General features: G+C 49.0%; 14 protein-coding genes across 14 annotated transcripts; 9 read left to right on the forward strand and 5 right to left on the reverse strand. All coding sequences in view use genetic code 12, as the record gives it.

The window, feature by feature from the left end:
* Window positions 1-136: 136 nt before the first annotated feature.
* FRS1 (phenylalanine--tRNA ligase subunit beta) lies at window positions 137-1,909 on the forward strand (the record flags this gene model as incomplete). The annotated part of the gene is made up of 1 exon (XM_034153569.1): window positions 137-1,909. One exon carries the CDS (start codon window positions 137-139, stop codon window positions 1,907-1,909), a length of 1,773 nt encoding a protein of 590 aa, XP_034014089.1.
* A 610-nt stretch (window positions 1,910-2,519) lies between these two features.
* On the forward strand, window positions 2,520-3,134 carry SEC4 (Rab family GTPase; the record flags this gene model as incomplete). The annotated part of the gene is made up of 1 exon (XM_034153570.1): window positions 2,520-3,134. The coding sequence occupies one exon, from the start codon at window positions 2,520-2,522 to the stop codon at window positions 3,132-3,134; it is 615 nt and encodes a 204-aa protein (XP_034014090.1).
* Window positions 3,135-3,305: 171 nt separating this feature from the next.
* Window positions 3,306-3,710, reverse strand: MCI4 (Mci4p; the record flags this gene model as incomplete). Its single annotated transcript, XM_034153571.1, has 1 exon — window positions 3,306-3,710. The coding sequence occupies one exon, from the start codon at window positions 3,708-3,710 to the stop codon at window positions 3,306-3,308; it is 405 nt and encodes a 134-aa protein (XP_034014091.1).
* Window positions 3,711-4,351: 641 nt separating this feature from the next.
* DIURU_001069 (uncharacterized protein) lies at window positions 4,352-5,944 on the forward strand (the record flags this gene model as incomplete). Its single annotated transcript, XM_034153572.1, has 1 exon — window positions 4,352-5,944. The coding sequence occupies one exon, from the start codon at window positions 4,352-4,354 to the stop codon at window positions 5,942-5,944; it is 1,593 nt and encodes a 530-aa protein (XP_034014092.1).
* Window positions 5,945-6,968: 1,024 nt separating this feature from the next.
* Window positions 6,969-7,679, forward strand: DIURU_001070 (uncharacterized protein; the record flags this gene model as incomplete). Its single annotated transcript, XM_034153574.1, has 1 exon — window positions 6,969-7,679. The coding sequence occupies one exon, from the start codon at window positions 6,969-6,971 to the stop codon at window positions 7,677-7,679; it is 711 nt and encodes a 236-aa protein (XP_034014093.1).
* A 355-nt stretch (window positions 7,680-8,034) lies between these two features.
* DIURU_001071 (uncharacterized protein) lies at window positions 8,035-9,825 on the forward strand (the record flags this gene model as incomplete). The annotated part of the gene is made up of 1 exon (XM_034153575.1): window positions 8,035-9,825. One exon carries the CDS (start codon window positions 8,035-8,037, stop codon window positions 9,823-9,825), a length of 1,791 nt encoding a protein of 596 aa, XP_034014094.1.
* Window positions 9,826-9,850: 25 nt separating this feature from the next.
* On the reverse strand, window positions 9,851-11,143 carry DIURU_001072 (F-box protein; the record flags this gene model as incomplete). The annotated part of the gene is made up of 1 exon (XM_034153576.1): window positions 9,851-11,143. The coding sequence occupies one exon, from the start codon at window positions 11,141-11,143 to the stop codon at window positions 9,851-9,853; it is 1,293 nt and encodes a 430-aa protein (XP_034014095.1).
* Window positions 11,144-11,581: 438 nt separating this feature from the next.
* Window positions 11,582-13,174, reverse strand: DIURU_001073 (mRNA splicing protein; the record flags this gene model as incomplete). Its single annotated transcript, XM_034153577.1, has 1 exon — window positions 11,582-13,174. The coding sequence occupies one exon, from the start codon at window positions 13,172-13,174 to the stop codon at window positions 11,582-11,584; it is 1,593 nt and encodes a 530-aa protein (XP_034014096.1).
* Window positions 13,175-13,630: 456 nt separating this feature from the next.
* On the forward strand, window positions 13,631-14,593 carry DIURU_001074 (deoxycytidine monophosphate deaminase; the record flags this gene model as incomplete). The annotated part of the gene is made up of 1 exon (XM_034153578.1): window positions 13,631-14,593. One exon carries the CDS (start codon window positions 13,631-13,633, stop codon window positions 14,591-14,593), a length of 963 nt encoding a protein of 320 aa, XP_034014097.1.
* Window positions 14,594-14,701: 108 nt separating this feature from the next.
* DIURU_001075 (uncharacterized protein) lies at window positions 14,702-15,397 on the reverse strand (the record flags this gene model as incomplete). Its single annotated transcript, XM_034153579.1, has 1 exon — window positions 14,702-15,397. One exon carries the CDS (start codon window positions 15,395-15,397, stop codon window positions 14,702-14,704), a length of 696 nt encoding a protein of 231 aa, XP_034014098.1.
* A 1,224-nt stretch (window positions 15,398-16,621) lies between these two features.
* Window positions 16,622-18,214, forward strand: WSC4 (Wsc4p; the record flags this gene model as incomplete). The annotated part of the gene is made up of 1 exon (XM_034153580.1): window positions 16,622-18,214. One exon carries the CDS (start codon window positions 16,622-16,624, stop codon window positions 18,212-18,214), a length of 1,593 nt encoding a protein of 530 aa, XP_034014099.1.
* A 1,417-nt stretch (window positions 18,215-19,631) lies between these two features.
* On the forward strand, window positions 19,632-21,116 carry RIM101 (alkaline-responsive transcriptional regulator; the record flags this gene model as incomplete). The annotated part of the gene is made up of 1 exon (XM_034153581.1): window positions 19,632-21,116. The coding sequence occupies one exon, from the start codon at window positions 19,632-19,634 to the stop codon at window positions 21,114-21,116; it is 1,485 nt and encodes a 494-aa protein (XP_034014100.1).
* A 154-nt stretch (window positions 21,117-21,270) lies between these two features.
* DIURU_001078 (tRNA-5-taurinomethyluridine 2-sulfurtransferase) lies at window positions 21,271-22,488 on the reverse strand (the record flags this gene model as incomplete). Its single annotated transcript, XM_034153582.1, has 1 exon — window positions 21,271-22,488. One exon carries the CDS (start codon window positions 22,486-22,488, stop codon window positions 21,271-21,273), a length of 1,218 nt encoding a protein of 405 aa, XP_034014101.1.
* A 343-nt stretch (window positions 22,489-22,831) lies between these two features.
* Window positions 22,832-25,549, forward strand: DIURU_001079 (tetratricopeptide repeat-containing protein; the record flags this gene model as incomplete). The annotated part of the gene is made up of 1 exon (XM_034153583.1): window positions 22,832-25,549. One exon carries the CDS (start codon window positions 22,832-22,834, stop codon window positions 25,547-25,549), a length of 2,718 nt encoding a protein of 905 aa, XP_034014102.1.
* Between the last annotated feature and the right edge of the window lie 641 nt (window positions 25,550-26,190).

The following is a 26,190-nucleotide window of genomic DNA, read 5'->3' on the forward strand; positions in this document are numbered from 1 at the left end:
CATATTAATCGATTTAGAAGGTCACGATTTGTTCTCACTCTGGGGTAGGTTCAACGGTTGACTCAGAGGCTGCGCAGTGGCAGCGCGCGCATGGTCAAATTTTTCAAATTGGAATCGCTAAGAACAGACAAGAGCCATGCCCACTGTTGCCGTTGACAAGGCTGATCTTTACGAGCTTCTCGGTAAGGAGTACACCACCGAAGAGTTTGACGAACTCTGTTTCGAGTTCGGCATTGAACTCGATGAAGACACCACCGAAGATGTCAAGGGTACCGACGAACGGCCTCAGTTGAAGATCGAAGTCCCCGCCAACCGGTACGACATGTTGTGCATTGAAGGCATTGCCCAAGCCCTTAACGAATTCTTGGGCAACAAGGAAGCTCCCAAGTACACCCTCAACCCTGCCACTCCCGAAGTTACGTTGACTATCAAGGAACTGGTTAACGAAGTCAGACCCTACGCCGCTGGTGCGATTTTGCGTGGTATTGAATTCGACGAAAGAAAGTACGACTCTTTCATCGCTTTGCAAGACAAGTTGCACGCCAACTTGTGTCGTAACAGATCGTTGGTGGCTATTGGTACCCATGATCTCGACAAGTTGACCCCTCCTTTCACCTACGAAGGATTGAAGCCTGAAGACGTCAAGTTCGCTCCTCTCAACCAAACCAAGGAAATGACTGGTCCCGAATTGATGGAATTTTACGAAAACGACAAGCACATCGGTAGATTCTTGCATCTCATTCGTGATTCCCCCGTGTACCCCATGATCTTGGATGCCAACCGTACTGTGGGTTCGATGCCTCCTATTATCAACTCCGACCACTCGAAGATCACCCTTGACACCAAGAATGTGTTCATCGATGTTACTGGTACCGATAAGACCAAGACCGACATCGTCGTTAACACCATGGTTGCCATGTTCTCTGGTTACTGTAAGAAGCCCTTCGAAATTGAACCGGTCAAGGTCATCTCCGAACACAACGGTGAAACCAGAGTTGTTCCCAACGTCACCCCCAGAAAGGCTGAAGCTGAAATCGACTACATCAACTCGTGCGTGGGTCTTGACTACTCCGGCGACCAGATCGCCGACTTGCTCAAGAAGATGTCGTTGCAAGCTAAGCCTGCTGGTGACAACAAATTGGAAGTTGAGGTTCCCATCACTCGTTCGGACATTTTGCACCAATGTGACATCATGGAAGACGTGGCCATCGCCTACGGTTACAACAACTTGAAGAAGACTAAGCCTAAGGCCGAAACTTTGGTTGCCCAACCTTTACCCGTGAACAAGGTTGCTGACATTATTCGTCAAGCTCTGGCGCAAGCTGGCTACGTGGAAACTTTGCCGCTTACCTTGTGCTCCCACGACGAAAACTTCAAGTTCTTAAGACAAGTCGATGACAACAAGACCGCCGTCAAGTTGGAAAACCCCAAGACCGTTGAATACCAAGTCGTGCGCACTACTTTGTTGCCCGGTATTTTGAAGACCATCAAGGAAAACCGTAAGCACTCTTTGCCCATCAAGGTGTTCGAATGCGGTGACATTGTTCTCAAGAACCCTGAACTTGAAAGAGGTGCTTTCAACCAAAGAAACTGGTGTGCTGTGTACGCCGGTAAGACTTCTGGTTTTGAATACGTTCAAGGTCTTCTCGGCAAGATCATGCAAACCATGAGAACTAAGTGGTTGGAAGACCCCACCAAGGACCTGGGCCGGGGTTACTGGATTGTGGAAGACAAGGAAAACCCTACGTTCTTTCAAGGTAGAGGTGCCAAGATCATGTTCAGACCCGCTGAAGGCGCTAAAGAACAACATATTGGTGCCATCGGCGTTTTGCACCCTGAAGTGTTGCAATACTTCGAATTACCGTTCGCTGCATCTTCCGTTGAGATCAACGCTGAAGTGTTTTTGTAATTTAGTGGTTATAGATAATGAGATCGTCAATGAGTTAGATTTCAATGGCCTAGGCCCGGCCACACTATACGACGAAGTCATTTTGGCATATCGATATCGTACCTGCATATGGTAGGTTACGGCAGTTGCTCGGTCAATTCTGTCTATCATGTCTATTGATAGGAGGTAAATCGCGACGCTCAAAATACGTTATAAACGCGACGAATTAACACCAATCAACCGGGCAAGCTCCAAACTGTATCATGATGGAAAACAATTAACCCATTCAAAATAGTGTAGATACCTCGGCTCATCGATTGCCGGGGCCCGACGCTCGTGGCACTGCCAGCACCCTGTACACAAGTCGCGACTGCGCCATTAATGCATGGCTCGGGGACGGTGATGACCGTCGCTTCGCCGAACCTCGTCACTCGAATGACCACAATTTATCTCGCGAATGCGGGATTGCTCCATGTTTCACCCCTCCCACACTGAGCCCCCCGACGTTTCTTTTGCCCGAAAAATTTAGTGTAGGCATCGTAGTACTGGAGGAAATAGTGGGCGGCACACTACCCGCGGTCGCACCAAAACCAGCTGTATCATTTGAAGTGCCACCAAAACCCTCGGCACCATGTCTGGCAAAGCTCCTAGCAGATCCTTCGACAAGATCATGAAATTGTTGCTTGTCGGCGACTCCGGCGTCGGCAAGTCGTGTCTTCTTTTGCGATTCGTTGAATCCAAGTTCAACCCGTCGTTTATCACTACCATTGGCATTGACTTCAAGATCCGGACCATCGAAGTCAAGGGCAAGAAAATTAAGTTGCAAGTGTGGGACACTGCCGGTCAAGAACGTTTCCGTACCATCACCACCGCCTACTACCGGGGTGCCATGGGTATCGTTTTGATCTACGACGTCACTGATTCTAGAACGTTTGAAAATGTCGAAAACTGGTACCAAACCGTGATTCAATATGCTAATGAGAATGCCCAGATTTTCTTGGTTGGTAACAAGTGTGATGACGAAGCAGGAAGACAGGTGTCCAAGGAAGAAGGTCAAGCGTTGGCTTCGAAGTTGAATGTTCCTTTCCTTGAAGCTCTGGCTAAGTCCAACGAAAACGTCGACTCTATCTTCTACGAATTGGCGGGGATTATTCTCGATAAGGAGGTGGACGAACCGGTGTCGCTGCCCCAAGGTATCGATGTGTCCAAGAGCGGCGAATCCAGTGCTAAAAACAACTGCTGTTAAATGATGTCTAATGAGTGTGTTTTAATATATGCTACTAAACGAACCGTTAAGTCGTATTATCATTGCGGCCTTACTATGTCCACAATAAGTGCATCCTATCAAATATGTTACAGGGTATCAGATGATACGAAAATTAATTTAATCTCGTTCATTATTATGTAAATGCAATTTTTAAACCTTCTTGCCAAAGTAAACCCATTGGTCTTCAAGAGGGGGTTCTTCCAATTCTTCCCAAACCTTGAGCTTGGCTAATTCCTTGGCCAAGGTCAACTCTTCGTGAGCTTGGACAACGACTTCTTCGATCAAACCCGAGCCGATCTTGGATTCAATGTTTTCCCGGATTTCCTCAGATTCAACAATTTGCAATCTGTTCTTGGTCAAGGCTTCGACCGATTGACGGTACACCGAGTTGGAGGGGAACTCAGTCTTCAAGAAGTCGAGGGTGTGGTTGTAGAGGGCAATGAGAGCGGGTCTGGGGTTGGGGTGTTGGTACAACCCAGTCAAACCGGTGGGGTAACCAGAAGCGGACTTCACCAAAACTTCTTCTGCCTGACGTAACACTCTGGTAAATCTCATGATCGATTCGGTCCTTTGTTGGATGAGTATTTCGATGGATGTGGTTGGTTCGCAGTCAAGTCACGTGATTGAAATATTGAATTCGCGTTGGGAGTTTACGTTAACTTGACGTGTATGAGTGTGTCACGGTAACTAATAGAGATTGTGTGTGTCTAAACAGTCGATAACTCGTCTTTATTTGAACAAGCATGTGTGGGGAGATGTATCATCTGATTCCGGTTTTGAGCTTAAGAAAATCGTCCAATTTTTGACAATGAAGTCTGTAGTAAGATACGTAGATCTACCATCCTCTGCTTTATTTATACAATTCTCTTGGCTCATTGGAGCTGGTTGAAATTGCTGTATTCCACACGGTACACTGATGCTAACCTTATTAATGTTTCATGTGTTAATTGCTGCTTTGGAAAACACTGCCTAAATATCAAAATACCATTTATACAGTAGCTTTTAATGAGCAACATCAGGACACAGAGGTGATGTCACTCGATTTCTCCCGTGTACTAACAATTTGTCTCAAATTTGTACTGCTATAATTAGTCCCTTTCCAAATTTAAAGTATATATTCACGCGCTACCATGCAGTATGTTACGTGCCCCGCAAAGCGTTATCGTTTCTAGACGAGTCTACAACACTTTCCAGCGATGACATATGTGGCCGAAGCCGTGAATGGGACGGTCAGGTGTCTTCCATATCTTCTGGATTCTCCTTGTGAATACATACAGTCCAATTGTTCCGGCGGTGGTCTACATATATGGTGGCTTGCCAGTTACTATTGCCAGTCTGGCGTGGTGGCCTTAGTTGGCGCTCTACTCTTTTTGACGGCTTGCTTCGTCGCCCTTGGCATAACCGCCGCTGACTACTTGTGTCCAAACTTGTGTACCATATCCAAAGCCATCGGATTGTCTGAAGATTTTGCTGGTCTCACTCTTCTTGCATTCGGAAATGGGGCACCCGACATTATGAGTACCTTCAAAGCCATATCCATGGGCGAGGGACTGCTTGCATTATCGGAACTATTGGGTTCCTGTTTATTTATTATCACGTTTGTGGTAGGGATCATCAGTTTGATCCACCCCATCAAAGTTAACCCAAGAATGCTCTACGGCAACATCGCCATGTTCATGCTCATGGATGCCTTCATGTTTATCAGCATTGCGGAGCGTAAGTTGACAGTTTTCCTTTGCTTTGCCCTCATCATTGCTTATGTTGCTTACATCTTGGTGGTTATGATGATGAACCATTATGATAACAATCGCTTAGAAGCCCAAACAAGCGAGGCTCGTGCGCGTGCCAATTTTGATGTCGAGGCCGGCCGGCATGACACGGGCGAGGAGGTGACAATTGAAAACTTTGAAACGGCCAAATGGGGCGTATCGGGGACCTTTGGTCTCACCATGATGATGAAAGACTTGTCACGGTATAGTCAAGCGATCTATCTTGAAGAGGACGAACAGGGACATGTGCCGGATCAAGTTGCAAAGTTTGCGCCCACAGTATTACTGATTTTGTTAGCATTTATCCACCCTATAAGATGGACGCTTCTGTGGTTTATACCCGTCAGAGATGCTAACGCAACCCCCATAAATGATAACAATGCTGACAAACAGCGTCTCATTGTACAGTGTGTCGCCGGCAGTATATGGTTGACGTTCTCCTTATTGCGGTTCAAGTGGTATACTCCATTTGTAGCTGTCGCTGCGGCGGTGGGAATTGCATACTTTGTTTCGCAAATGTACCGTCACCACAACTTAATCACAAATTTTGCCGCTGTGTTTGGTTTCCTTGTGGCAATTCAGTTCATCCTGCTCATCGCGGGAAATATCGTGACTGTGCTTCAATTTTTGGGAATCATATGGCATTTATCTAATGACATTTTGGGGCTCACCATCTTTGCCTGGGGCAACTCCATTGGTGATCTCATCTCTAATGTGACAATTGCGAAAATGGGTATGCCGGTGATGGCGTTTGGGGCTTGTTTTGGCGGGCCTCTTTTGGCAATGACTTGCCTTGGCACGAGCGGGTTGTTGTCGATGTCGGGCTCTTCGTATCCACTTCATGTAACTCTGATTGGATCGACTGCGGCCATCATGATCATACTCAACTGCGCTTACCTACTTTATATTGTGCCTCGAAATTCGTGGACTATAGACGGCCGTATCGGACAAGTGTTGATTGCAAATTTCGGATTTTGCATGATTCTATGTGTCATATTAGAGTTGTTCTCCAAATTATAACGATGGAGCATATACACAACTATTATAGATTAAAAACCTCGGGTGTTTTATTGGTTCAAAATACACGTTCAGGGAATCGGAAACCTGCGATTTTGCATGAAACTTTAAACTCTTGACGTAAACGAAACTCTATTTCAAAAAGCTAGTGCAAAGATCAATGCTACAAAAATCAGTTGTAAAGCTTTGTTGTTAGAAGCTTTATGAAAGTGGATCATTCGTTGATCCTTTGCCCCATAGCTTAAATGCTTTCAAGCGTGATGATGGTGGGATGCTTTATGCCAAGATCGTGGAGGTAGCCAAGCTTATCAAAATTTCAACCATAGCCACATCCACCCGCATCAAATACGCCATGGCTACGTGATTCAAATCGAGTTATTCTGAGTTATGTCCGCGTTTTAGTGTTTATGGAGCGCAAAGCAAGCCGCAGTGGCAAACTACAAGGAAGCAAGCAAGTTTGATCGACAATAGACAATCACAGTTCTGGTACTGACAACTGTCGTTTCCGTAGTTTCTTTGAAATCGATGCTTTTATAAAATTACCTAATATACACAAACTAATCCACAGATAGTTCAAATTTTGCCCCAAGTCATTAAAGATGCTTCGCCGGTTCTGTGTTCAACGAGCTTCAAACTGAACCATGCGCCGAGTTCTAGCCTTGTAGATAACCCGGTGACCACATTCTTTGCATCTAATGGCGTCATTTTTACCCAAAGAGAACAGGGCGGAGCACTGAGCACAGTTGTAGCGGACCCCCAACGACTTAGTCAGAGCTTGACCGAAGGCAGCATGCGAAATGGAAGCGGGCTCAGCGAAGCCTTCCCTTTGAGGTGAGCTCATTATGGCAACTTCGAAGTGATGTCGATGAGATGTTCGATGATCAACTTTTGGGTGCGCGGCACGTGACCATTACACGGCGACGTGACTGGAATGTGAATACGAGCAACTGGCGGAGTCGCGGTTTTAAGCGCGGAGTATCCCACCCTTATCTGAAAAACCCACGCTGATCTCTTCCCAAAGCAGATAATGAGACTATCTAGCAGTGTTTATTGTTTACTAGTGGCCCTCTTTGTGCTGGCGCTTGTGATTGAGACCCAGGAACAGGGCTTGGTGCCCCTCGAGAAGAGAAAAGGAGGCGGTGGCCGTGGTGGTGGTGGTGGTGGCAGCTCTGGCGGCAGTTCCGGTGGTAGCTCTGGCGGCAGTTCCGGTGGCAGTTCTAGCGGCAGCGGCCTGAGTGGCGGTGGCAGTCGCGGTGACGGCGGTGGGTCGTCACTGGGCTCGCTGGGTTCCCTGGGTGGTTCTGGCCTGGGCTCCTCCGGTAGTGGCTCGGGCCTGGGTGGCCTGGGCTCTGGTGGTAGTGGTGGTAGCCGTGGTGATGGCAGTGGGTCCAACCTGGGCACTTCCAACACTGGTGGTACTACTGGTAACACTGGCAACACCGGTAACACTGGCAATACTGGCAACACTGGTTCGTCGGGATCGGGTAGTTCTGGTGCTGGTGGTCTCGTGGCTGGTGCCGCTGGTGGTGCTCTTCTTGGTGGCGCTGTTGCTGCTGGTCACGGTGGCTCTGGTGGTCGCAACAACAGCACTCAGACTTCTGGCGCTGCCGTGCTGCTGGCGTCCCTGAGTTCGCCGTCTGCGACGTTCTCGTCCACTTCTGGGACGAAGACCGGTGGTGCGTCGTTGTTGACCTCGCCCAATTTGCTCTTGTTGGGTGTTATTTACGCCTTATTGTGATGACCTGAATTACATGACACTTTAGACAACCATCTTTCACAAACAACAATACCTATAGTTATCTAGTGTAACATTACAGCCACTATGTTGTAGCGTATAAGAAATACTCATATGATGCGTCAGGACATTTCCCCATCTCATGTCTCAGTCATTTTATATGCGAAGGCAGCGCCTAAAATTTTTATAATCCAATTAAATATCATTCGACCTTAACCACAGATCGAAGAAAGATGATCCCCCCAAGTCCGTGACATGCAGTCGACGCGACCACGTATATCTATTGTGATCTCTGCACTCTGTCGTACTCGTCTAAATCAGTGCGATTTGCGGGACAAGCGCACCGAACACCGTTGGGATGGCCCTGCTTCACGTCAAGCTGACGCTATCTCGAATAGCCAAATCGACCCCTGATTTCCCATCACTATCGAAACCAAGCGGGGCGGTGGCATTTGGAGGCGACGCTGCCTCGAATCATCCCAAAAAAGTCACCAGGTGGGTGTCGAAAAACGACCTACGAAGATGGCGGCCGCATCTCCACAACTATCAAACCCAGGTATATCAGAACTTTCTAAGACCGTTGAACATAGAGAACTTGAAGGTCTACAACGAAGTCAAACATTTCGATAGTCAAAAGGCTCGGCTCAACTGGCAACGACAGCAGTCGATGCTGGCAAAACAACAGTTCAAAAACTACTTGGATGAAAAGACCCGATACGAATCCGTCGTTCAAACGATGATAAAGGGAACTCCTAATCATCTCAAGGGTATTGCTGACCTGCCGAGTAGGGTCGCGGCTGCCCTCGCTGAGCATGAGCAAAACCGGGGACCCCACACACAACAGCTGTTTGAAGAGCTTCCAAAAATGCCACAAGCATTCACCTCAGAGACCTTTCGAGACTACATTTCGTCACTTTGCCGTACCACATACCACTATCGCAACCTGCTGTCGTTACTGCTGGGCCTTGTGCCTGATATTCTCCTATGGACTCATGATCTTTCCAATCCCAAGTTTCGCCCCTACCGGCTGGTTCATACTTATAATGAGCTTATTTACTGGTTTGGGCGCAAAAATCAAAGTCTGTTTGCTCGTCAATTGCTTCTCGTCATGACACATGATGGTCATTCACCTAATACCGACACCATTAACCATCTTTTGCGATTGGCAGCAAACCACAGTCATGGGCGAGCAACAACATCAACTCTAAGCATTCTCAAGCGAAGTATTGGCTTCGCCGTCCACATGGGAATTCCACTTAACTTGGACACTTACGCACGTGTTTACGATGCAACAACCAATATCTTTTTACGTGAGTACCTTTTGGCACAAATGAATGCTGCTGGCATTCCACTTACACCTGGGCTTGTTCTCAGGATTGTTGACGATTATGCGAAGACCACAACAAACACAAATGATCTCATAAGATTCATTGAACATGACCTTAAGCGGACCAATTGGCAACAAGAAAACGGCTTATTCAATAAGGTGATCTTCCACAAGTCGTTGCATCAACCTCATCACTTGCCTCAATTATTAGAGGGCGTCACTCCAGACTCCTACACTCTCAAACTGATTATCGAGGGTATAAATGATCGGCAGGGGGTAAAGGCATCGATGATGTTGTATTGGTACTTCAAGATGACGGAAACGACCCCCGCCATGCATCCATACATCTACGCTAAACTCATCAACGCCGTCAATCAAGAAGGCGAAAATATTATACCTACAGCAATGGTGATCATCAATGGCTTGTTAAGTGACATGAAACTGGCATTCAATTGTTCATCGGAAACAACAACGCTTTTGAACGTGCTTGGGAAACCTATGTTCAACATAGCGGCCAAGGTTCGAGTTTTGGGTCGTGACCTCAATGAGACGACCGAGAGCGAATCGAGACAGTGGCAACTTTTGAGGCAACACTACAATGAACTTGGGGACCAACCAATAGAGTTACCCAAGGCATTGGCGAATGTAATCGAAGTCACAGAAGGGAGTGTTTCTTCGAAGCCTGTCAAACAACAAATGCACATCCACCAAACGCGTGGGTTGGCAGCAAGAGATCGTATTCGAATCCAAAAGGCCCAAGAGGGTCTTCATGCATACACGGAGAGAAGTCTCATTGAAAGAGGCCTACTTAATCATTCATAGAGCTATCATTAATACCATACCTTTACTATATTTGGTCTACAATTACTTTCCGGTACAAGTATTCACCCAAGCTTCGTTGTATATGCCATGTTTTACCATTGACGACCACATACTTCAAGTTTGGAAATTGATTGCCTTTAAAGCTCTTGAACCACTCGGTGATTTCTTCTTCGCGATAACCTTCGTCAACTCGCATGTTGCGAATCACAGCCGTAATGTCGAAAAACACGATTTCCAAGGCGAACTTATGAGCGACGATGAGATGCTGAAGCAGTTCACGCTGACTGCTTATGACCCGCAGCACTTCAGTCAAATTGAACGGTTCTATGCCATGAAAGCGAATAAACCGCAAAATATTCCGCTTCAAGTGACTCATGAAGTATTCAAACAGTGGCACAAGGTCGTCATGCCAGTCAAACAGGATGGACAAGTTTGTGAGGCGATGCATACGTTTAAGAAACTTGCCACTCATGTCTCTTTCAAACGTCAAGTGCAACAGACGCAAGTGAGACATATTCACAAATTTCAACACACTTGGATTGAAAAGTCCTCGAAGTACTAACAGATCCAATAACATTTTGGGTCCATTATAGTTGACCACAGGACAATCAGGAAGTGCTAAACGCTTGAGATTGTGAAATTTACTCAAGTTCACATACGTCTCAGCAGTTTCCTTCAAAATATTGATGTTCCGAATGGAGCCAGCCCATTGGGTGAAATTGCTGAGTTCGTCGCACTCTACCTGGAGGGTTCGGACATTGACTTTGTCGTTCACCACGTTTTTGTAGTACAGGGACAGAATGATACTGAAGTCCGTGTAAGGGAACTTTTCACTGAATTTGTAAATGAAGCGAGGAGAGAAACAGGGGTTGTTGAACACGATCTCTTTAACGTATCGAGGGTCAAGATAATCCTCGCCCGCAAGTTGCATGAAAGAATCGTAGTTGACCCCGGTATAATTGCGGTAGAACTCGCAATCAATGGCCAATGCCACTTTGAAAGCCAGCTCTGGGGAATCAACAAATATGCGTTTTTGTAGCTTGGTAAGTCCAAGCCGGTGCCACTCCTGGCACACTTGGCAGACGACCAAGATGTCGACTTGAGTCAAATTTTCAAAGATCTCACACCAGATTTCTGGAGGTAACGGCAGACTCTGCTTCCGACGGGGCTTGCTGGTGTCAAGAAGGAGCTCGCCCATTTTGGACGATATCGCGTCGAGAGTGGCGTTTGTGCGGTCCAAAATCTCCTGTTGATGGGAAATTTGCCGTTGTTGGTTCTCTATGACCGCCATAAGGCGTGAGAGGACCTCGTCGTTCATTGCCCTATCGTCAGGAGGATTCGTCGGTGTGCCAAGCGTGGAAGGGTTCAGTGGTTTAGAGGTGTGCAGGACGTGTGCACGTCAAAATTTACCGAGATTAAAACTAAGATGCGGGGTTAGCCACCGTTAGCTTACAAACGGCAATATATGTTGCACTAAAATGGAGAAGAAGATTATCCTATGATGTTTTACTATGAAGTGTAATGGGTCGCAAGCTCTATCTCGGAAGTTGATTTTGTATGATTGCTCACCGGGAAAAACGATCTCATCAAGCCGGCATAACGACACTAACAAATTGACAAATTTCAGTAGCGCCGCGCGGGAGGGGTAGCTCGACCAACTAAACGAGCAAGCAGTATGCTTTTGCAATGCTCTACCGTAGACATTCCCTTGTGTAAGTTGAAAGTGATATCATTCATTATAGCTCATTAAATTCTTTTATGCAATGCAAGAAGCGTTAATACTTCTCAAATACTCAATGACGGTTTCAACGCTAGAGTTTGATGGTGGCTCTGGATTCTGTTTCCACTTCAACTTTGGAAGCTCAATCGGATCGCTCGGATGGTCTCGACAATAGCACGCCTTGTTGACATACCAACGTATTACGTCTTCATCACCAAAGCCATTATCCCAGAGGAACTCCATCCAGTCGGAGAGCCAATTTGCTTCGCCAGCTTTCCGTCGACATTGGCGTACCCAGGCGTTTCCGAAGCCCATCAGAAATATCAATTCACGGACAGTCTCATCGCTGATGTCAAACGTTACATCAAGCGCCCATTTTGTGGTTGCGTCTATCGGTCTCTCAGCAACCAGTCTGCCAATTTCAAGGAACATCCGCCACATTTCAGCTTCAATACGATACCAGCTATCGTCGCCCCTCGCTTTAGCGATAAATCGACTCCATGTGTCACATATATCACCAAGTTGAACCCTATAGTGTTTGAGGTCGTCCTTACTAGCGTTTTGCACCTCGTGTGTCAAATTGTGAACAAACTCCCAAACTTTAGTCTCCACTGGAGCGATCAATTTGCTCAAGGCGCTCAAGCCGAAACGAAATTCTCCAAAAATGTTTATGATACTGGCGGGTAACCTTTCTCGGAATAGGTTCCAGTGATTCAATTGGGACTGTATGTGAGGGATCACGACCTCTTGTTCAACTTGAGGTTGTAATTCCGTGATATCCTTGACAGCGTCGAAATCTCCAGAGTCAAGCGCCACTTTACACCGTTCCCTGGCAATTTCGTCGATTATCTGGTCATATTGATCACTCGTTCCAAATTTTTCATCGAACTCTTGACGGAATGACGTGAGTTCTTCGAGACTAGCTTCATCTTTTATCGTATCGATGAGGGTCAAGAATACCAGTTCGGAGAGCACTTCTGAGAGACAAATACGCAGTGGAAGAACTCCTCTTTCAACGTTTATCAAAACTGCTTCATCATTTATCGTAGAACTTATTTCATCATCAATCAACCCATATACCAGGGGAAGTCGAGCTAATGTCGATTGTAATTCCACTTCTTCGTTGCTCAACGCTAACAATTCCAGGGTTATTCGTCTAAGCCGTGAGTTGTGAGTTTCAAGTACCGTTTTATCTCGACTTTCAGCGGCTTGCTTGAAAGTAGTCGGTACAGAGACACCGAGGTCTTCTAGCTGATCAATGAGCTGGATATAGTCCCTTACAAACTTGCCATCCGATTCAGTGGTTTCATCTGGCGAATGCAGAGGTTTAGCCATTTGTTCTGCTTGTTCTGTTTTCTCATTAATGCCACCTACCCCTAGACCTTTCGGTCGAAGCTTCACATCGAGTGGATTGACCAATCCCTTGTCACCGGAACCGAGGGCTTTGCCCTGTTCGTACCCCATTTTTATCAACAATTTAGCACCAATGCCATATCTTTCATAAGTTTGCTGGACCTCAGTTGTCTCATTTTCGTGTTCACCGTCGTCATGGTTATCAGCGACAACGTCATCGTCGTCATCGGAAGACTCCACATCAGAATACTCAAAGGATCGTATCAGCGACATCATACCAGGTTGAGGTGTTTGAGTCTGTCCATTGCCGCTCTTCGTGAAGGCCACGTTGAAATTCATTGCTCATGGTTACCTTTTGGCAGCACGACTCGCATCACACTGCGCACATCGATGGAACCTACCGATGCTAATTTACTAAACGAACCTCACAAAATAGAGACTAAAGGGGTCGTTTTTTTTAGATTGAGAGTGAATATATTTGGTTTAGACTTTCATGGTGCCTATCAATGAAATTTACTTACGAAAGCCATAACTAAAGCCTCAATTGACCAAACTAAATCATTCCAGGGTCTACGAATTTGCGGTGTGTATCAACCATACACGAACGTGATTTCATCCATTACAAACTTGAATAGTTTAGCCTGATACCTTGAAGTCTTACTTTCGTACCAGCTTATCGACATTAATTCAGTCGCGTGGCGCGTCGCGAGGTCTAGTCAGCGATCATCTACAATGTTGATTGGAATTAGTGGAACAATATCCTCTGGCAAGGCTGAGGTTGTGCGTTATCTCACTTTTCAAGGGTTTGAGATAATCCAATTGGCATCTTCGTCGTTCTCCATTTCAACTAAGGCAAAGAATTTCGATGTCCACAAACTGTTTGAGACGATTGATGAGCTCGTCGACTTCGTCACCTTGAACTGGCGACGCAACTTTGTCATCAGCCACATGGATAACCCTGATTTGGTTGATATCCTCCACAAACGACCGTTTTTCTTGCAAGTTCTGGTTGATGCTCCCATCAAGATGCGCTATGAGCGGTTCGTCGCCTCGGGAGCCAGCTGCACACTAGAGGAGTTCATCAAGCTTGACGACGACCTTCTTTACTATGGCAAGACGCCGTTGATTCAGATCATTCATCAAGCTCACGTGGATATTGTCAACACCAGTGCGTCGGTGCGAGACCTTTACGTTAAGCTTCTGGAGCTCAATTTGCTAGACAAGGAGAGACTCCGTCCCACCTGGGATCTGTACTTCATGCGATTGGCCGACTTAGCCGCCTTGAGATCTAATTGTATGAAGCGTCGGGTGGGGGCGGTCATTGTGAGACTGCTGAGAGTGGTAGCCACCGGGTATAATGGTACCCCGCGCCATCTAACCAATTGTAACGAAGGAGGGTGTGATCGGTGTAATAAAGGGCCGGGTCTGGGAGCGGGCTTGAGTACCTGTCTTTGTTTACACGCGGAAGAGAACGCTTTACTAGAGGCCGGTCGCGACCGTATCGGGGAGGATCTGGTGCTCTACTGCAACACATGCCCGTGCTTGACTTGCAGCATCAAGATCGTACAAAGCGGGATCAAGGAGGTGGTTTATGCGCAAAGCTATCTGATGGACGAGGCCACGCATCGGGTCATGAAGGAAGCGAAGGTGGTGCTCAGGCAATTTCAGCCGCCACGCGACGAATTGTTTGTTTAGGCGTAATCGCGGCATTAACGGCGTAAAAAGATTAAAGTTAGCATGAATGCATTATTGAACTAGATACAGGTGTGACTTCTTATATGTACCGATAACAGAGACCCGGGGTTACGTTTCCTTGTACTCGTAAGGGCCGGGCTTCTGTTCGGCGTCGAACTTGAGCAGCTCGATGGTGGTGCCGTCGACGTTAAGGAAGGCCTCGACCTTGTCGCCGGGGTTGATGGGGCCGACGCCCTTGGGAGTACCGGTCAAGATCAAGTCGCCCTTTTCGAGGGTCATGATCAGCGACATGTGCGACAAGATCTTGTGAATGGGGAACAACATCAAGTTGGTCAAGTCCTGTTGCTTGGTTTCGCCGTTGACCTTAAGCACCAACTCGACGTTGTAAGGGTCGGGGATCTTTTCCTTAGGGATGTAGTGAGACAACGGCAAAAACGTGTCGAACCCCTTGCCGATCAGCCACGGCAACCCCTTCTTCTTGGCCTCGTCCTGGACGTTTCTCGCCGTCATATCGATGGAGAGGGCGTAGCCATCGATACACTCCAACGCCTCCTCGGGGGAGAAGTCGGCGGGCAAGTTTTTGAGGGTGCGGTTCAACACAAATGCCAACTCGACCTCGTGGTGGACGACGACCCCTTTGGGGACGAGGAAGGGGCCGTCGTTGGGTTTGAGCACCAGCGACAGCGGCTTGAGGAAGAAAAACGGCTGCATCGGCTTGGCATTGTTGAGCTCGGCAATGTGGGCGGCGTAGTTGCGGCCGATGCAGAGGATTTTCCGGGCGTTGTCGATGTACTTGAGGGACATTTGTGTGGGGAGAAAAAACCGCTAGTGGTGTCTCGAAGGGACACTTTTTGTGCGGCTGCGAGGGCGGGGGTGCGGGCGTAGTGCGTTGTTTACACTCAGTCACCGAGGCCACGTTTTGTGATCAGTGGCGATGAGGCCTCGGATAGTGTGTGGGCCCATGGGAAGGACGGGTAGAGACACGGCCGATACCACAAACGTAGATAGGCACGATAGGCACGATCGGGACGTCGGCGGCGCGGGTGGCGGCGACGGCAACCTCCGGAGGTTAGAGCATAGGGCCCGCGATTAGTTTACGAGGTGTACTAAGCGGGAGATTTCGGGTGCAGGGCTTCGAAGCCACTCGCCGCGAGATTATTATTGGCCAAGCCCTGATGAGGGGCGACAGTTGATAATAGCGGTGGGGCACCTGCCTCGTGTAGGCTTTGGGCAAAGCTAGCGGGCTGCATGGCGGCTCCGAGGCCCGAGGTGCGATAGCTGCCCTTGTCACCGGAGAGCACCGGCCATCTCAGAGTCATCCAGGCTGCGAGGTGCTGACGATGCCGTCACCCGGCGATCGGAGGCAACCCCGGCGGGCGAACGGGCGACATGGCAACTAACCCGACAAGGTACGAAGATAAAAGCAACGGTTAGCCCCTCGGGGCACCCATGGGCGCCATCGAGTCTGCCATCGCGCAGTGTCGGCGTCGGATAGCGTTCACAGACGGGCGTCAATGTAAACAAAGCCGAGAGCAATCGCCTCGGGGGTGGGCGTCGATGACCGGATAAACAATGGCGGGGGGATGTTTACCCGGGGTGGTGGCTGACAAAGCCGGCGTCCCCGTGCCCTGGAAGCAATGTCAACACATATTTTCTTTTAAAGTTGCCGTTGCTTCTAGGGGATGTGTGTTCGCCCCGTAGTGCAGCGCTCCCCAGGTACCGCCTCTCGCATGGAGTGGATGCCAAAAATAGGCTGCCGCCATGGGGCTGGGGACACCACTTGTCGACGGCGACAAATAACTAGCCAGTAGCCCCCTAGACAACAGCCTCCGCCGACCAGCCTCGAGGTCACCGCTAGCCAAACGCTAATTCCCGCCCCCCCTTGGTGATTACCTTTCCCCTTCCGGCGGCGTGCAGCAGATCGAAAACCCTTCCCGATAATATTCCAACAGGGGAAATCATAAAAAAAATAGCAAGCCGAGCTTATAAAGAAAAAATCCGACGCCGCTGAATAACTTTTCACAAACGATGAAGTTTTGGACGGTCATGGCCTTGGTGGCGGGGGCGGTGGGGTTGGATCCAGCCGTGTGTGCCAAGTACAACACCGGCGCCGGCTCTCAGGGCACCCTGGACCAGTGGATGTCCAACGGCCTCTGCCACGACCACTGCCAGGGCTTCGCCTACGCCGTCACCAACGGCAACCAGTGTTGGTGCTCCAACTACGCTCCGGGGGACACCGTCGATATTGGCGAGTGCAATCAAGGGTGTCCTGGTATCGACTTGGAAATGTGTGGCGGCAACGGAGCCTTTGGCTATGTCAAGCTAAACGGGCAGCCCAGTGGCACCATGTACGACTCGAGCAAATCTACCTCTACCTCGTCGCCACCGTCATCACTGACGGCGCCTACAACTCGTACCACTCCCTCGACTACACAACCACTGACCCCACCGCTGACACAATCGCTGACACAACCGCTGACACAACCACTGACCCCACCGCTGACACAACCGCTGACGCAACCACTGACGCAGCCATCGACGCAGCCACTGACACAACCACTGACGCAGCCGTCTACACAACCGTTGTCGGCGGCACCAGTGCAACTGCTGGTGCTGTACCAGACACTGGTGTTGTTGGTGACGCTGGTGGTGGAGCTGGTGGTGACAAAAACTAACCAGAGAACTGAGACCACTACCACCGTGCACACCACCGAGGTGCTGGTGACGACGACATCCACGGTCCAGACGTCGGAAGAACCGTCGCTGACGTCATCGAGCGAGTCGTCGTCTTCTTCTTCGGAATCGTCATCTTCTTCGGAATCATCTTCATCTGAATCGTCGTCGTCGTCATCATCAACGTCATTGTCAGAGTCAAGTCAGTCTTCGGAGCTGAGTTCGTCGCTGTCATCATCGATGCCTGGCCCCACTACGGTGGTGCTGGTGATGACGGTGGATGGCTCCCCCGCAGTGACGACACGCTTTATCACTACCCTGACCGAGCCTGTGGCCACCGATAGCGCTGCTGCAGCCCCCACAGCACCTCCGCAACAGAAACTGAAGGGGTTCTTCGATCTGGCGGGTAAAGTGGCGGGGACATTCACCGCGGTGGGTGTGGTGGTGGTGGCGCTCGCCGCGCTTCTCTTGTGGTGCTGCTGCTGTGCTGGTCGCCGCAGCGTCACCGACGATGACGACTACACCGACGAGGACCGCCTGGTGAACGACCCCGAGAAGGGCGTTACCCAGGTTAATTACGTAAATACCCCACTGAGCGTGCCTCCAGCGTACTCCAAGTCCAATGTGACTACCACCCAGCAACTGGTGCGGCGTCTGCCGTCGATTAGCGGGATGTTGACCTTAATGGGCGCCAACACCTCTAACGACAAGGAGATGAACCGCTCCCAGAGTCGCAAGAAATTGATACCCTCGGAAGACGAAATCATCGTGCCACCAGCACCTCAGTTGGATCTGCGTTTAGACCCGCTGACAATGTTTTTGAGCCAGAACTTGCTGCAAAAGCTGTTGGATGACGACGTTGACTACTCGCGCCGGGTGTTGCGGGTGGCCAACCCGGACAATTCGCTCAACGCGGCTATGGATCCCCTGGAGGGGCCACAAGCTTAACATTTGTCGACATGAAAGGCCCGTGCCTTTATTTAATTGCATACTTTCGTTAATTTGGAAGACTTTATGAATGAATACACATTAGATATGAACTAATCAGCGAGTATAAGAGCTTTTGTTTTTGAAGCCTCATGAAATGGATCACTGTCAGCCATTTAGGGACGATGGCATTGGCGAGATGAATCCAGATTGGTTTGCTTTTTAAGATTAGCGTTGCACTGTCAAGGGATCTGATGACGTCATTATACTTGCTCGCTTTGATTTTAGCAACATTTCCATTTGGTTCCAAATATTGCAAAATTGTACGATAAACACATGTGGACAGAAATGAAAATTGGAAATGTTAGAAATGTTGCACGTCAAAGATCATGTTAAAATCCATAACGAGTAGCAATATTCCTTACGACGGCGATTGAAGTCACGATATCAAATTCTACTACCAATAATACGTGAAAATGTCTTCGAACACGATTTCTTTTCTAGCTTCCATACACCAGCATTTCTGACTCGTAATACGTGCTAATTAGGATTCCGACTTCTCGCCCCAATTTGGTAACGAGATCGCAAATCTCATCTTACAAATTTTTGCATCAAAGCTTGGCTTTCAGCGGAGACACAGCCTTAATAAATGCTTGTCTACAGCGCCACAGTGGGGTCGTATAATGTGATTCTTTTGGGATAAACTGTAGAGGTGGATGTTCTCAGCTTGCAAATGTCATCGGTGAGTACCAGCTTCGTTTGCATTAAAACTAATATTCTCGCCGAACTGAGCGCACAAACAGCTTAGAATTTTTACATAGATGATAAGAGAGGCTTTACTAACACAATCGTTCCTCCTTCACATCATCAAGCTTTCTCCTATGGTGGATAATGGGGTTTACATGACCCCGCATCATGCGGTTATTGTATCTTAGAATGCGGCTGCGACTCGGTTGCCGTATGGAACCCACGTTTCACTTTATCAGATGTTCGCACACAGAAATTTAATCTCGCTCCCTCGGAGTCATGCGAAGACGTTGAACATCTGATTTAAACACAAAGAGCAAACAAACTTGAAGAAATGGAATTTGGAAACCAACTTCACCAACCACGATTATAAAGCACACCTAAAGCCAAGTTTTTAGCAAAAGTTGCAGTGGTGGCGGAGTTGCCAAGCTTTGCCATTTTTGTCGGCAAATTGCTCCCGTCAAATGAGGAATATCGACCACAACGTGTCTCGGAAGAATTTCGCCCCCGCCAGATCGCCGTGGACTCGCTCGATTTAGGCGAATACTCACCGTAGCTGATAACCTATCACCATCTACCGGCGACACTCGTTTTCTTGTTCCCTTGGCGCCTGCATAAACCGTCTTTTCTTGGCAGTGGTCTTTTTTCTTATAAACCGCACCTCCTCCAGGTGGGGTCACTAGGCGCACTCATGATGAACTTTACCCACCCAACAAGCATCTTGAATGCCAATACCATGAGCCAACAACCCGAGTTTGATATGAATCTGGACCTGCCCCTGCTGATGGGAAGCCCCCCTAACTCGAACGAATCGCCGGGGTCGCTCACTACCAATTCTTCGACCGGATCTCCCCTTCAAGACAAGTTCCACTACCCTCAGGCTTACCCGAATGGAACCACCGTGGCCACTCCTCCCAAGCCGAAGAAGAAGTACATGAAGATCAGAGACGAGGACATGCGTGGCCCGTTCTACTGTAAGTGGGAAGGGTGCACTACCGTCTTCGGGACTCCCGAAGCTCTCTATGACCATCTCTGTGACTTGCATGTCGGTCGCAAGAGCTCGAAGAACTTGAACTTGACCTGTCTGTGGGAAAACTGCGGTACCACAACCGTTAAGCGTGACCACATCACCTCTCACTTGCGCGTGCACGTTCCTTTGAAGCCTTACCACTGCGAGCTCTGCCCCAAGCTGTTCAAGCGTCCTCAAGATTTGAAGAAGCACGCCAGAGTGCACGCCGATGACCACCCGAAGAAGTTGAAGCGTCAACGTGAGACGCCCAAGTACGACTTGCCGTTCCCGGAAGACACCCGTAAGCGGGTGCCCTACGACCCTGGTCAACAAGCCCACATCGTCAACTCCCTCCTTTCAGAATTCAACTTCCCCTTACACGGTGACCAAGCTAACAAGAAGCGGAAGCCCGACCCTCTGTACAACCCCGACATGTACCAGAAGTTCCAATCGGTTGAACACGCTGAGCTCGTACCGCCCCTGACACAGCAAGGGTATTACAACTATCCTCAACACCAACCCCTGTTTGGTTCTGCGGTGGCCTTCGCTGCTCACTCAAACCCGGCGCTGGTGTACGAGGCCGAGCGTTTCTTCTCGTCGCTTTCCAACTCCATCGACATGCAATTCCCTCAGTTGTCTATGCCCACTCATAACAACTATGATCAAATGTTGCAACCTGTCAACCACGCTGGTTACACTCTCCCTCCTGTGAGCAAGCCCGGCATGGCGCAAACTCCTCAGGCCCCTCAAGCTCCTCAAGCTTCTCCATACCCTACCGCTCAACTTGGATCCATTCTGACGATGAAGACGGACGTACCTCTGTACCCGTTGGCGTCTAGATCAAGCAATGACTTTCAAGGAAAGCCGCAAGCGATGTACTCTGTCTACGGCCAACGTGAGGCGCAACCGTTGTCGGAAGACGAATCTGAGTCTGCCACTGAATCATCCGAATCTGACTCGGAACTCGAGGAAGGTGAGTTGATTCTGGCTTTCGAAGACATGTCTGTTGACAACATGAACATTCGTGCTGTTCAAAGACACAAAGAAATGGTTTCTTTGGTGCTCAACTACTTGCGCCAAGAAATCTCTCAATTGGAATTGAAGAAGGCTGAACCCATCGAACACGAGAAGAAGGGTTCGCTTTATCCTACTATGATTGCCATCTAAGGTAATGGTGATTAAGAATCGCTTTGCCGCGGTTTAACGACGATATGTATTTTGGGTTTCACGGGTTTAGGAATAAATTTTATTTTGTTAAGACGTAAATCATTAGCAGTAGGGTTGCTACTTCTCTATATACAGAGATCAGTTTATGTACAAGTTAGCAAATGACGCCGGAACCCAAGACCTGGTTGCCACTATATAAAACGAGGTTTTGCCCTGGTGCCATAGCTCGTTGTGCGTCGCATAATTTTAATTCGATGGTCGAGTCTTTAACCACCCACGATTCTATCTTCACCGGGGTTTGAAGTGAACGGTATTGCATGGTTAAGCCTTCGGAGGGGACTGTCTTGGGATCGATGAGCCATCTCCATTCGTTGGCTTTGACCTTATCCGCGAAAAGCTTGGGATTATCTCTCCCTCGTACAATCACCAATTCATTAGTATCGTATCGCTTTTCACTGACAAACCACACACCTTTATAGTTTGGGTCGCCCTGTGGCATCAGGATGGCCAGCTTCTGGCCAATCGTAGCATGCCAAAGACCCTGGTGCCGCCCCCATACTTTGCCATCTTCAGTGATGATATTGCCTGGATTAGGTGGAATGTATTCGTTGAGGAAATCACGGAACAGGCTTTGGTCCTGGCTTACAAAGCAGAGGCCTTGTGAGTCGGGTTTAGACTGTACGTGGAGATCAAAGTCCTGGGCGAGTTGTCGAACGGCGGGCTTCACGTAGTGTCCGATCGGCATGAGGACCCTCAGAAGCAGTTGCGGGGCGACGCTGCTCAAGTAGTACAGCTGATCTTTTTGTTGAGAGAACCCCCGAAGAAGGTGTACTTCGCCTGTTGGGTTATGTCTCATGATACGGGCATAATGACCAGTGACTAACCACCACTTCAGATCACCCAAAAGCTTAGTAAGGTATTCGAGCATGACCCCAAACTTGATAAACCGATTACACCCGGTGTCTGGATTAGGAGTAAGGCCACGACGGTACATATCAATCATCGGAGTGAACACATCTTCCCAGTATTCTCGCTCAAAGTTGACTCTGGAACAGGGCATGTCTAACTGATCACACACACGTTTGACGTCATTCCAATCGGCCTCAGTACACTTGGCCGTCTGAGACCAGTTAGCCATGTAGATTCCTCGAACGTTCTTGTACTTCTTCTTGTATAACGCCGCCGCCACTGATGAGTCCACTCCCAGGGACATCGCGATGACGATCTCATCTTGCGGATCTGGTGTCGGAATCAGGTATTCATTAGCATCAACAGGGTTGGTCAACTGAAGCGACTGCTCTAGTTTAGACAAGAGCAGAGCTGGCTTGGAGGCGATTGAGGAGTAGGCCCGGACTCGTCGTAGGCAAAGCATTAGATGCGCACAACTGGAAGCACCGTTTGTCAGCCATCTCATCACTACCTGATCAACCGGTTTATACTGTTCTAATATTGGAAAGACGATTACTAATTATATTCTATTCTGTGTTTCAACTTGTTATCGTTGTATTTGCATCAATTTTGTTAACCACCTATTATTTCCAACTGATTAGATTTCAATGATTTTTTAGTCAAGACCGATAACCCATTCAACTAGTTACACTTAGAGTTACAAACAACACAGCTACCTTGTTCATTCTTCATATCAATAGCTTTGATGTGCTTATCGCCACTTTGGATCATCTCATCGCCGTTCGTGCGACAGACGTCGATCGCTAATGGCACTTCGAACGCTTCTCACCCAGCTCTTGTTGGGTGTCCTACCAGCTAAGTTTGAAGCTACCGATGATGAGAAGTTTACCTCTCTTGTTGGTCCCATCAAAAAGATCATTTCCGGCGAGGCTGACGTTCTTATCGGCTCAGATGAGCTTCAAGCTTTGATCAAACATAATACCAATATTGATGAAGTTGTCAATCAGACCCTTACTCAGATGGTGGACAAGTTTGGTCCCGAACTAGGACCTATCCAAATGCAAGTGTTGGCCATTTGTGCCCTCCAGCTCTTTGTTCAAGCCAACTACACTGGTCCTGAACTTGTCAATGGTGCGGCGCAGACGCTTGGGCTCAGCGACGATGCCGCCATGGTCAAATTGCTTTCAATTGAAGGCCAACCTGCTTACGATTTGATGATTGAACCGGGATACCTTTTGTTTGCCCTCCGTACCTTTGAAAAACTTATGGGGGCTAACGCTGACTGGCACCTTCAGCTGTTCGAGGAGATCAAAGAGACTGCATCTCAGTACATTAGGGGTTCCGAAGGCAACCCTGTACAAGCGTCACTTCAGTGGTGGCGTACCAGAGCTCTCCAAGTGCACATGATGGTCATTGCCGAGCCCGCTGATGTTATCGGTACGTTGTGTCAAGTATTGCTTACTCCTAGCGTTGCCACTGCTTTAGCTCCCGCTGCTGAAACTGATCCTCAAGTGGTTAGCGCCGTGCAACAATTGTACCTCTTAGAGGCGATCCGTATCAACATCCATGGTAACACTGAGCATTTGGCGGAACCGCTTTTGAAGGAGTTGACGCGGGTTTCTCAGTTACAATTGGTGCTTACCGGTGCTAAAGCTAAGCGGACAAAGTTCCAAACGTACTTGGCACTGCTGTTGGTGGTGTTGGCTAAGCTGTGCTCACCCCTGATCTACGAAGACGACCAGGGAGCCGACGAGGCCCCCGTCAACTTGGACCTTGAGCTGGACTTGCTTTTGGAAAAGCCCCATTTTGAGCTGTTGGAGAACGTTGAGTTTACTGATGACGACACCCCTGCTGCTAAACGCTTAAAGTATGACGTTGAGGACAGTGAACAAAGCCGGATTGTGCCCATTGCTCTTAGTTCCGACAAGATACCCGCTGAACTTCAAAGTTTAGATTTGAACAACCAACCCAGACTAAACGATTTGGACAGCATTCAGTTGATTCTGAGACTCATCATCTTAGCGCAAACCCTGCCTCTGGGTGACCCTTTAATCGAAGAAGAGTTGATGGCGATTGTGCTGCGCATCATCTACGCCGACAATGCCGATAAGAAGCCTAACCCCACCGTGTTCGGGCGGGCGCTTTGGCAACGACTGGTGCTTGAGACGCAGAAGCCCAAGACTATCGAGCGGGGCATCTTACAGATGACGGCGCTTGTGGAAGAGGCGGGTATCAAGGTGAAGACGAGAGTGTTTGCCGAAGAGCAGGTGACGGCCACCGATGTTGCCCACCGGTTGCGGTTTATCCATCAATTGCCGCTTTTGCTGAGTTGGGCGATGAACGGCGAGTTGGCCAAGAGATACATGCTGTTCGGGGCTTTCAAGTCGGCCATCGACATCTACGAGCGGCTTGGCATGGTCCACGATGCTGCCGTGTGCTATGCTGCTACCGATGACGTCGCCCGCGGTATTGAGATCATTAAGGGTCGTCTTGCCACTCACCCCGAAGATGCTCGAGCTATTGCCATCCTCGGTGATTTCACCATGGACCCCGAGTTATGGGAACGGCTGTGGCAGGTGGGTAAGTACGCCAAGGCCAAGGCGTCGCTCGCTCGCTACTGGTACTCGCCTCCCAGTGATCTGGGCCATCAACGCAACGTTGATTTGTCGATTAAGCACATGAATCAGTGTCTCACCGTCAACCCGCTCAATTTCGAAAACTGGTACTTCTACGGGTGCTGTGGGCTTGAGCTGGGCCAATTTGAGCTTGCGGCGGAAGCGTTCAGTCGGTGTGTGGCATTGGACGACACTAACGCCCAGGCGTGGCTGAATTTGGCGCTGGCACTTTTGCAGTTAGAGGATAAGCTTAAACCGGCGTTCCAAGCCCTCAAACGGGCTGCCAGATTGGGCTACGAAACCAAGCTGTGGAAGATCTTCGAAAACTACCTCACGGTGGCGCTTAAACTTCAGGAATGGCAAGAAGTGGTGTTCTCCGCTGGTCGCCTCTTAAAGATGAGAGCTAACGATGGTGAAGCGGCGGTGGATACCGCCGTATTTGAAGAGCTTTCAACAGTATTATGTTCGACCGATTACCCTAGCGATGCCAACCAGCTCCTGCACTTCCAACGGGCAGCGATTGACCTCATCTGTCAAGAGTTGCCGAAGGTGATCACCCATAACCCGCACTTGTGGCGGATTGTGGCGAAGGTGGAGGCGTGGCGCAAACGGCCGTGGGCGGCGCTTGAAGCCTACGAGAAGGCAGCTCGTGTGGTCACGCTCCGCCCGGAGGTGGAGTACGAAACGGCAGTGTGGAATGAAGCCGTGGACGCGGTGCTGGATTTGGTGGCGGCCTACGAGAACTACGGCGACCTTCCGGGACGCCATGGTGGCGATGACGTCGTCTGTGCCAACTGGAAGTATAAGGCGAAACAGGTGGTCCGCCTGTTGACGCTGAGGGGGAAGCTGCTGTTTGAAGGCGACGACGGTTGGGAGCGGTTGATGCAATTGAAGGCCGACTTGGTGTGATTGTCGGCCAAAGGGCTTACGTATCCCGTGAGGACTAGCTCGGGCTTAATGAATAATGATCGTATATAGGGGTTAAGCACCACGGCAGTCACCTATCTAACTCCGTAGAGCCGGGTCGCCATTGACCCGACCCGGTGACCCATGACTTACTCAATCGGTGACGTAGATAATGTGCATCTTTACGGCGATGACGGTAACTTTGTGGGGCCATGTGCTCTACTTTCTCCGAAATCGGGTACGGTAGCAGCCTACGCAATGTGTACATGATCATTGCGCCGTACACTTGTTGAGCCCCACAAATGGTAAACACTGATGTTTTCTCTCTGCAAGGAAGCGACAACGTTTATGTAGACGCCACTTCAAATTGCAAAAACTACGACTGCCGAGTCGAGGTGCGGAAGCGTTGTACATTGCGACACTGTTTCCATACATCATTGTGAGCCACATCTCCACTTGCTTATTGTGGACACACTCATGATCATATTATTTTCCTCAATCTCGGTAAATTACTCAATTTACTACCGTTTGGGTGGCCCAATAGGCTAGCCACATTACAGTGATGCCGCCACTGAGTCACGTGGGGGGTGAAATGGTACGTTAATGATTTGTGGGGGTAGGCCCACAATCTGGCTTGGCAATAC

Source organism: Diutina rugosa (assembly GCF_008704595.1).
Source record: "Diutina rugosa strain CBS 613 chromosome Unknown scaffold30_size158152, whole genome shotgun sequence".
Lineage (NCBI taxonomy): Eukaryota > Fungi > Ascomycota > Pichiomycetes > Serinales > Debaryomycetaceae > Diutina > Diutina rugosa.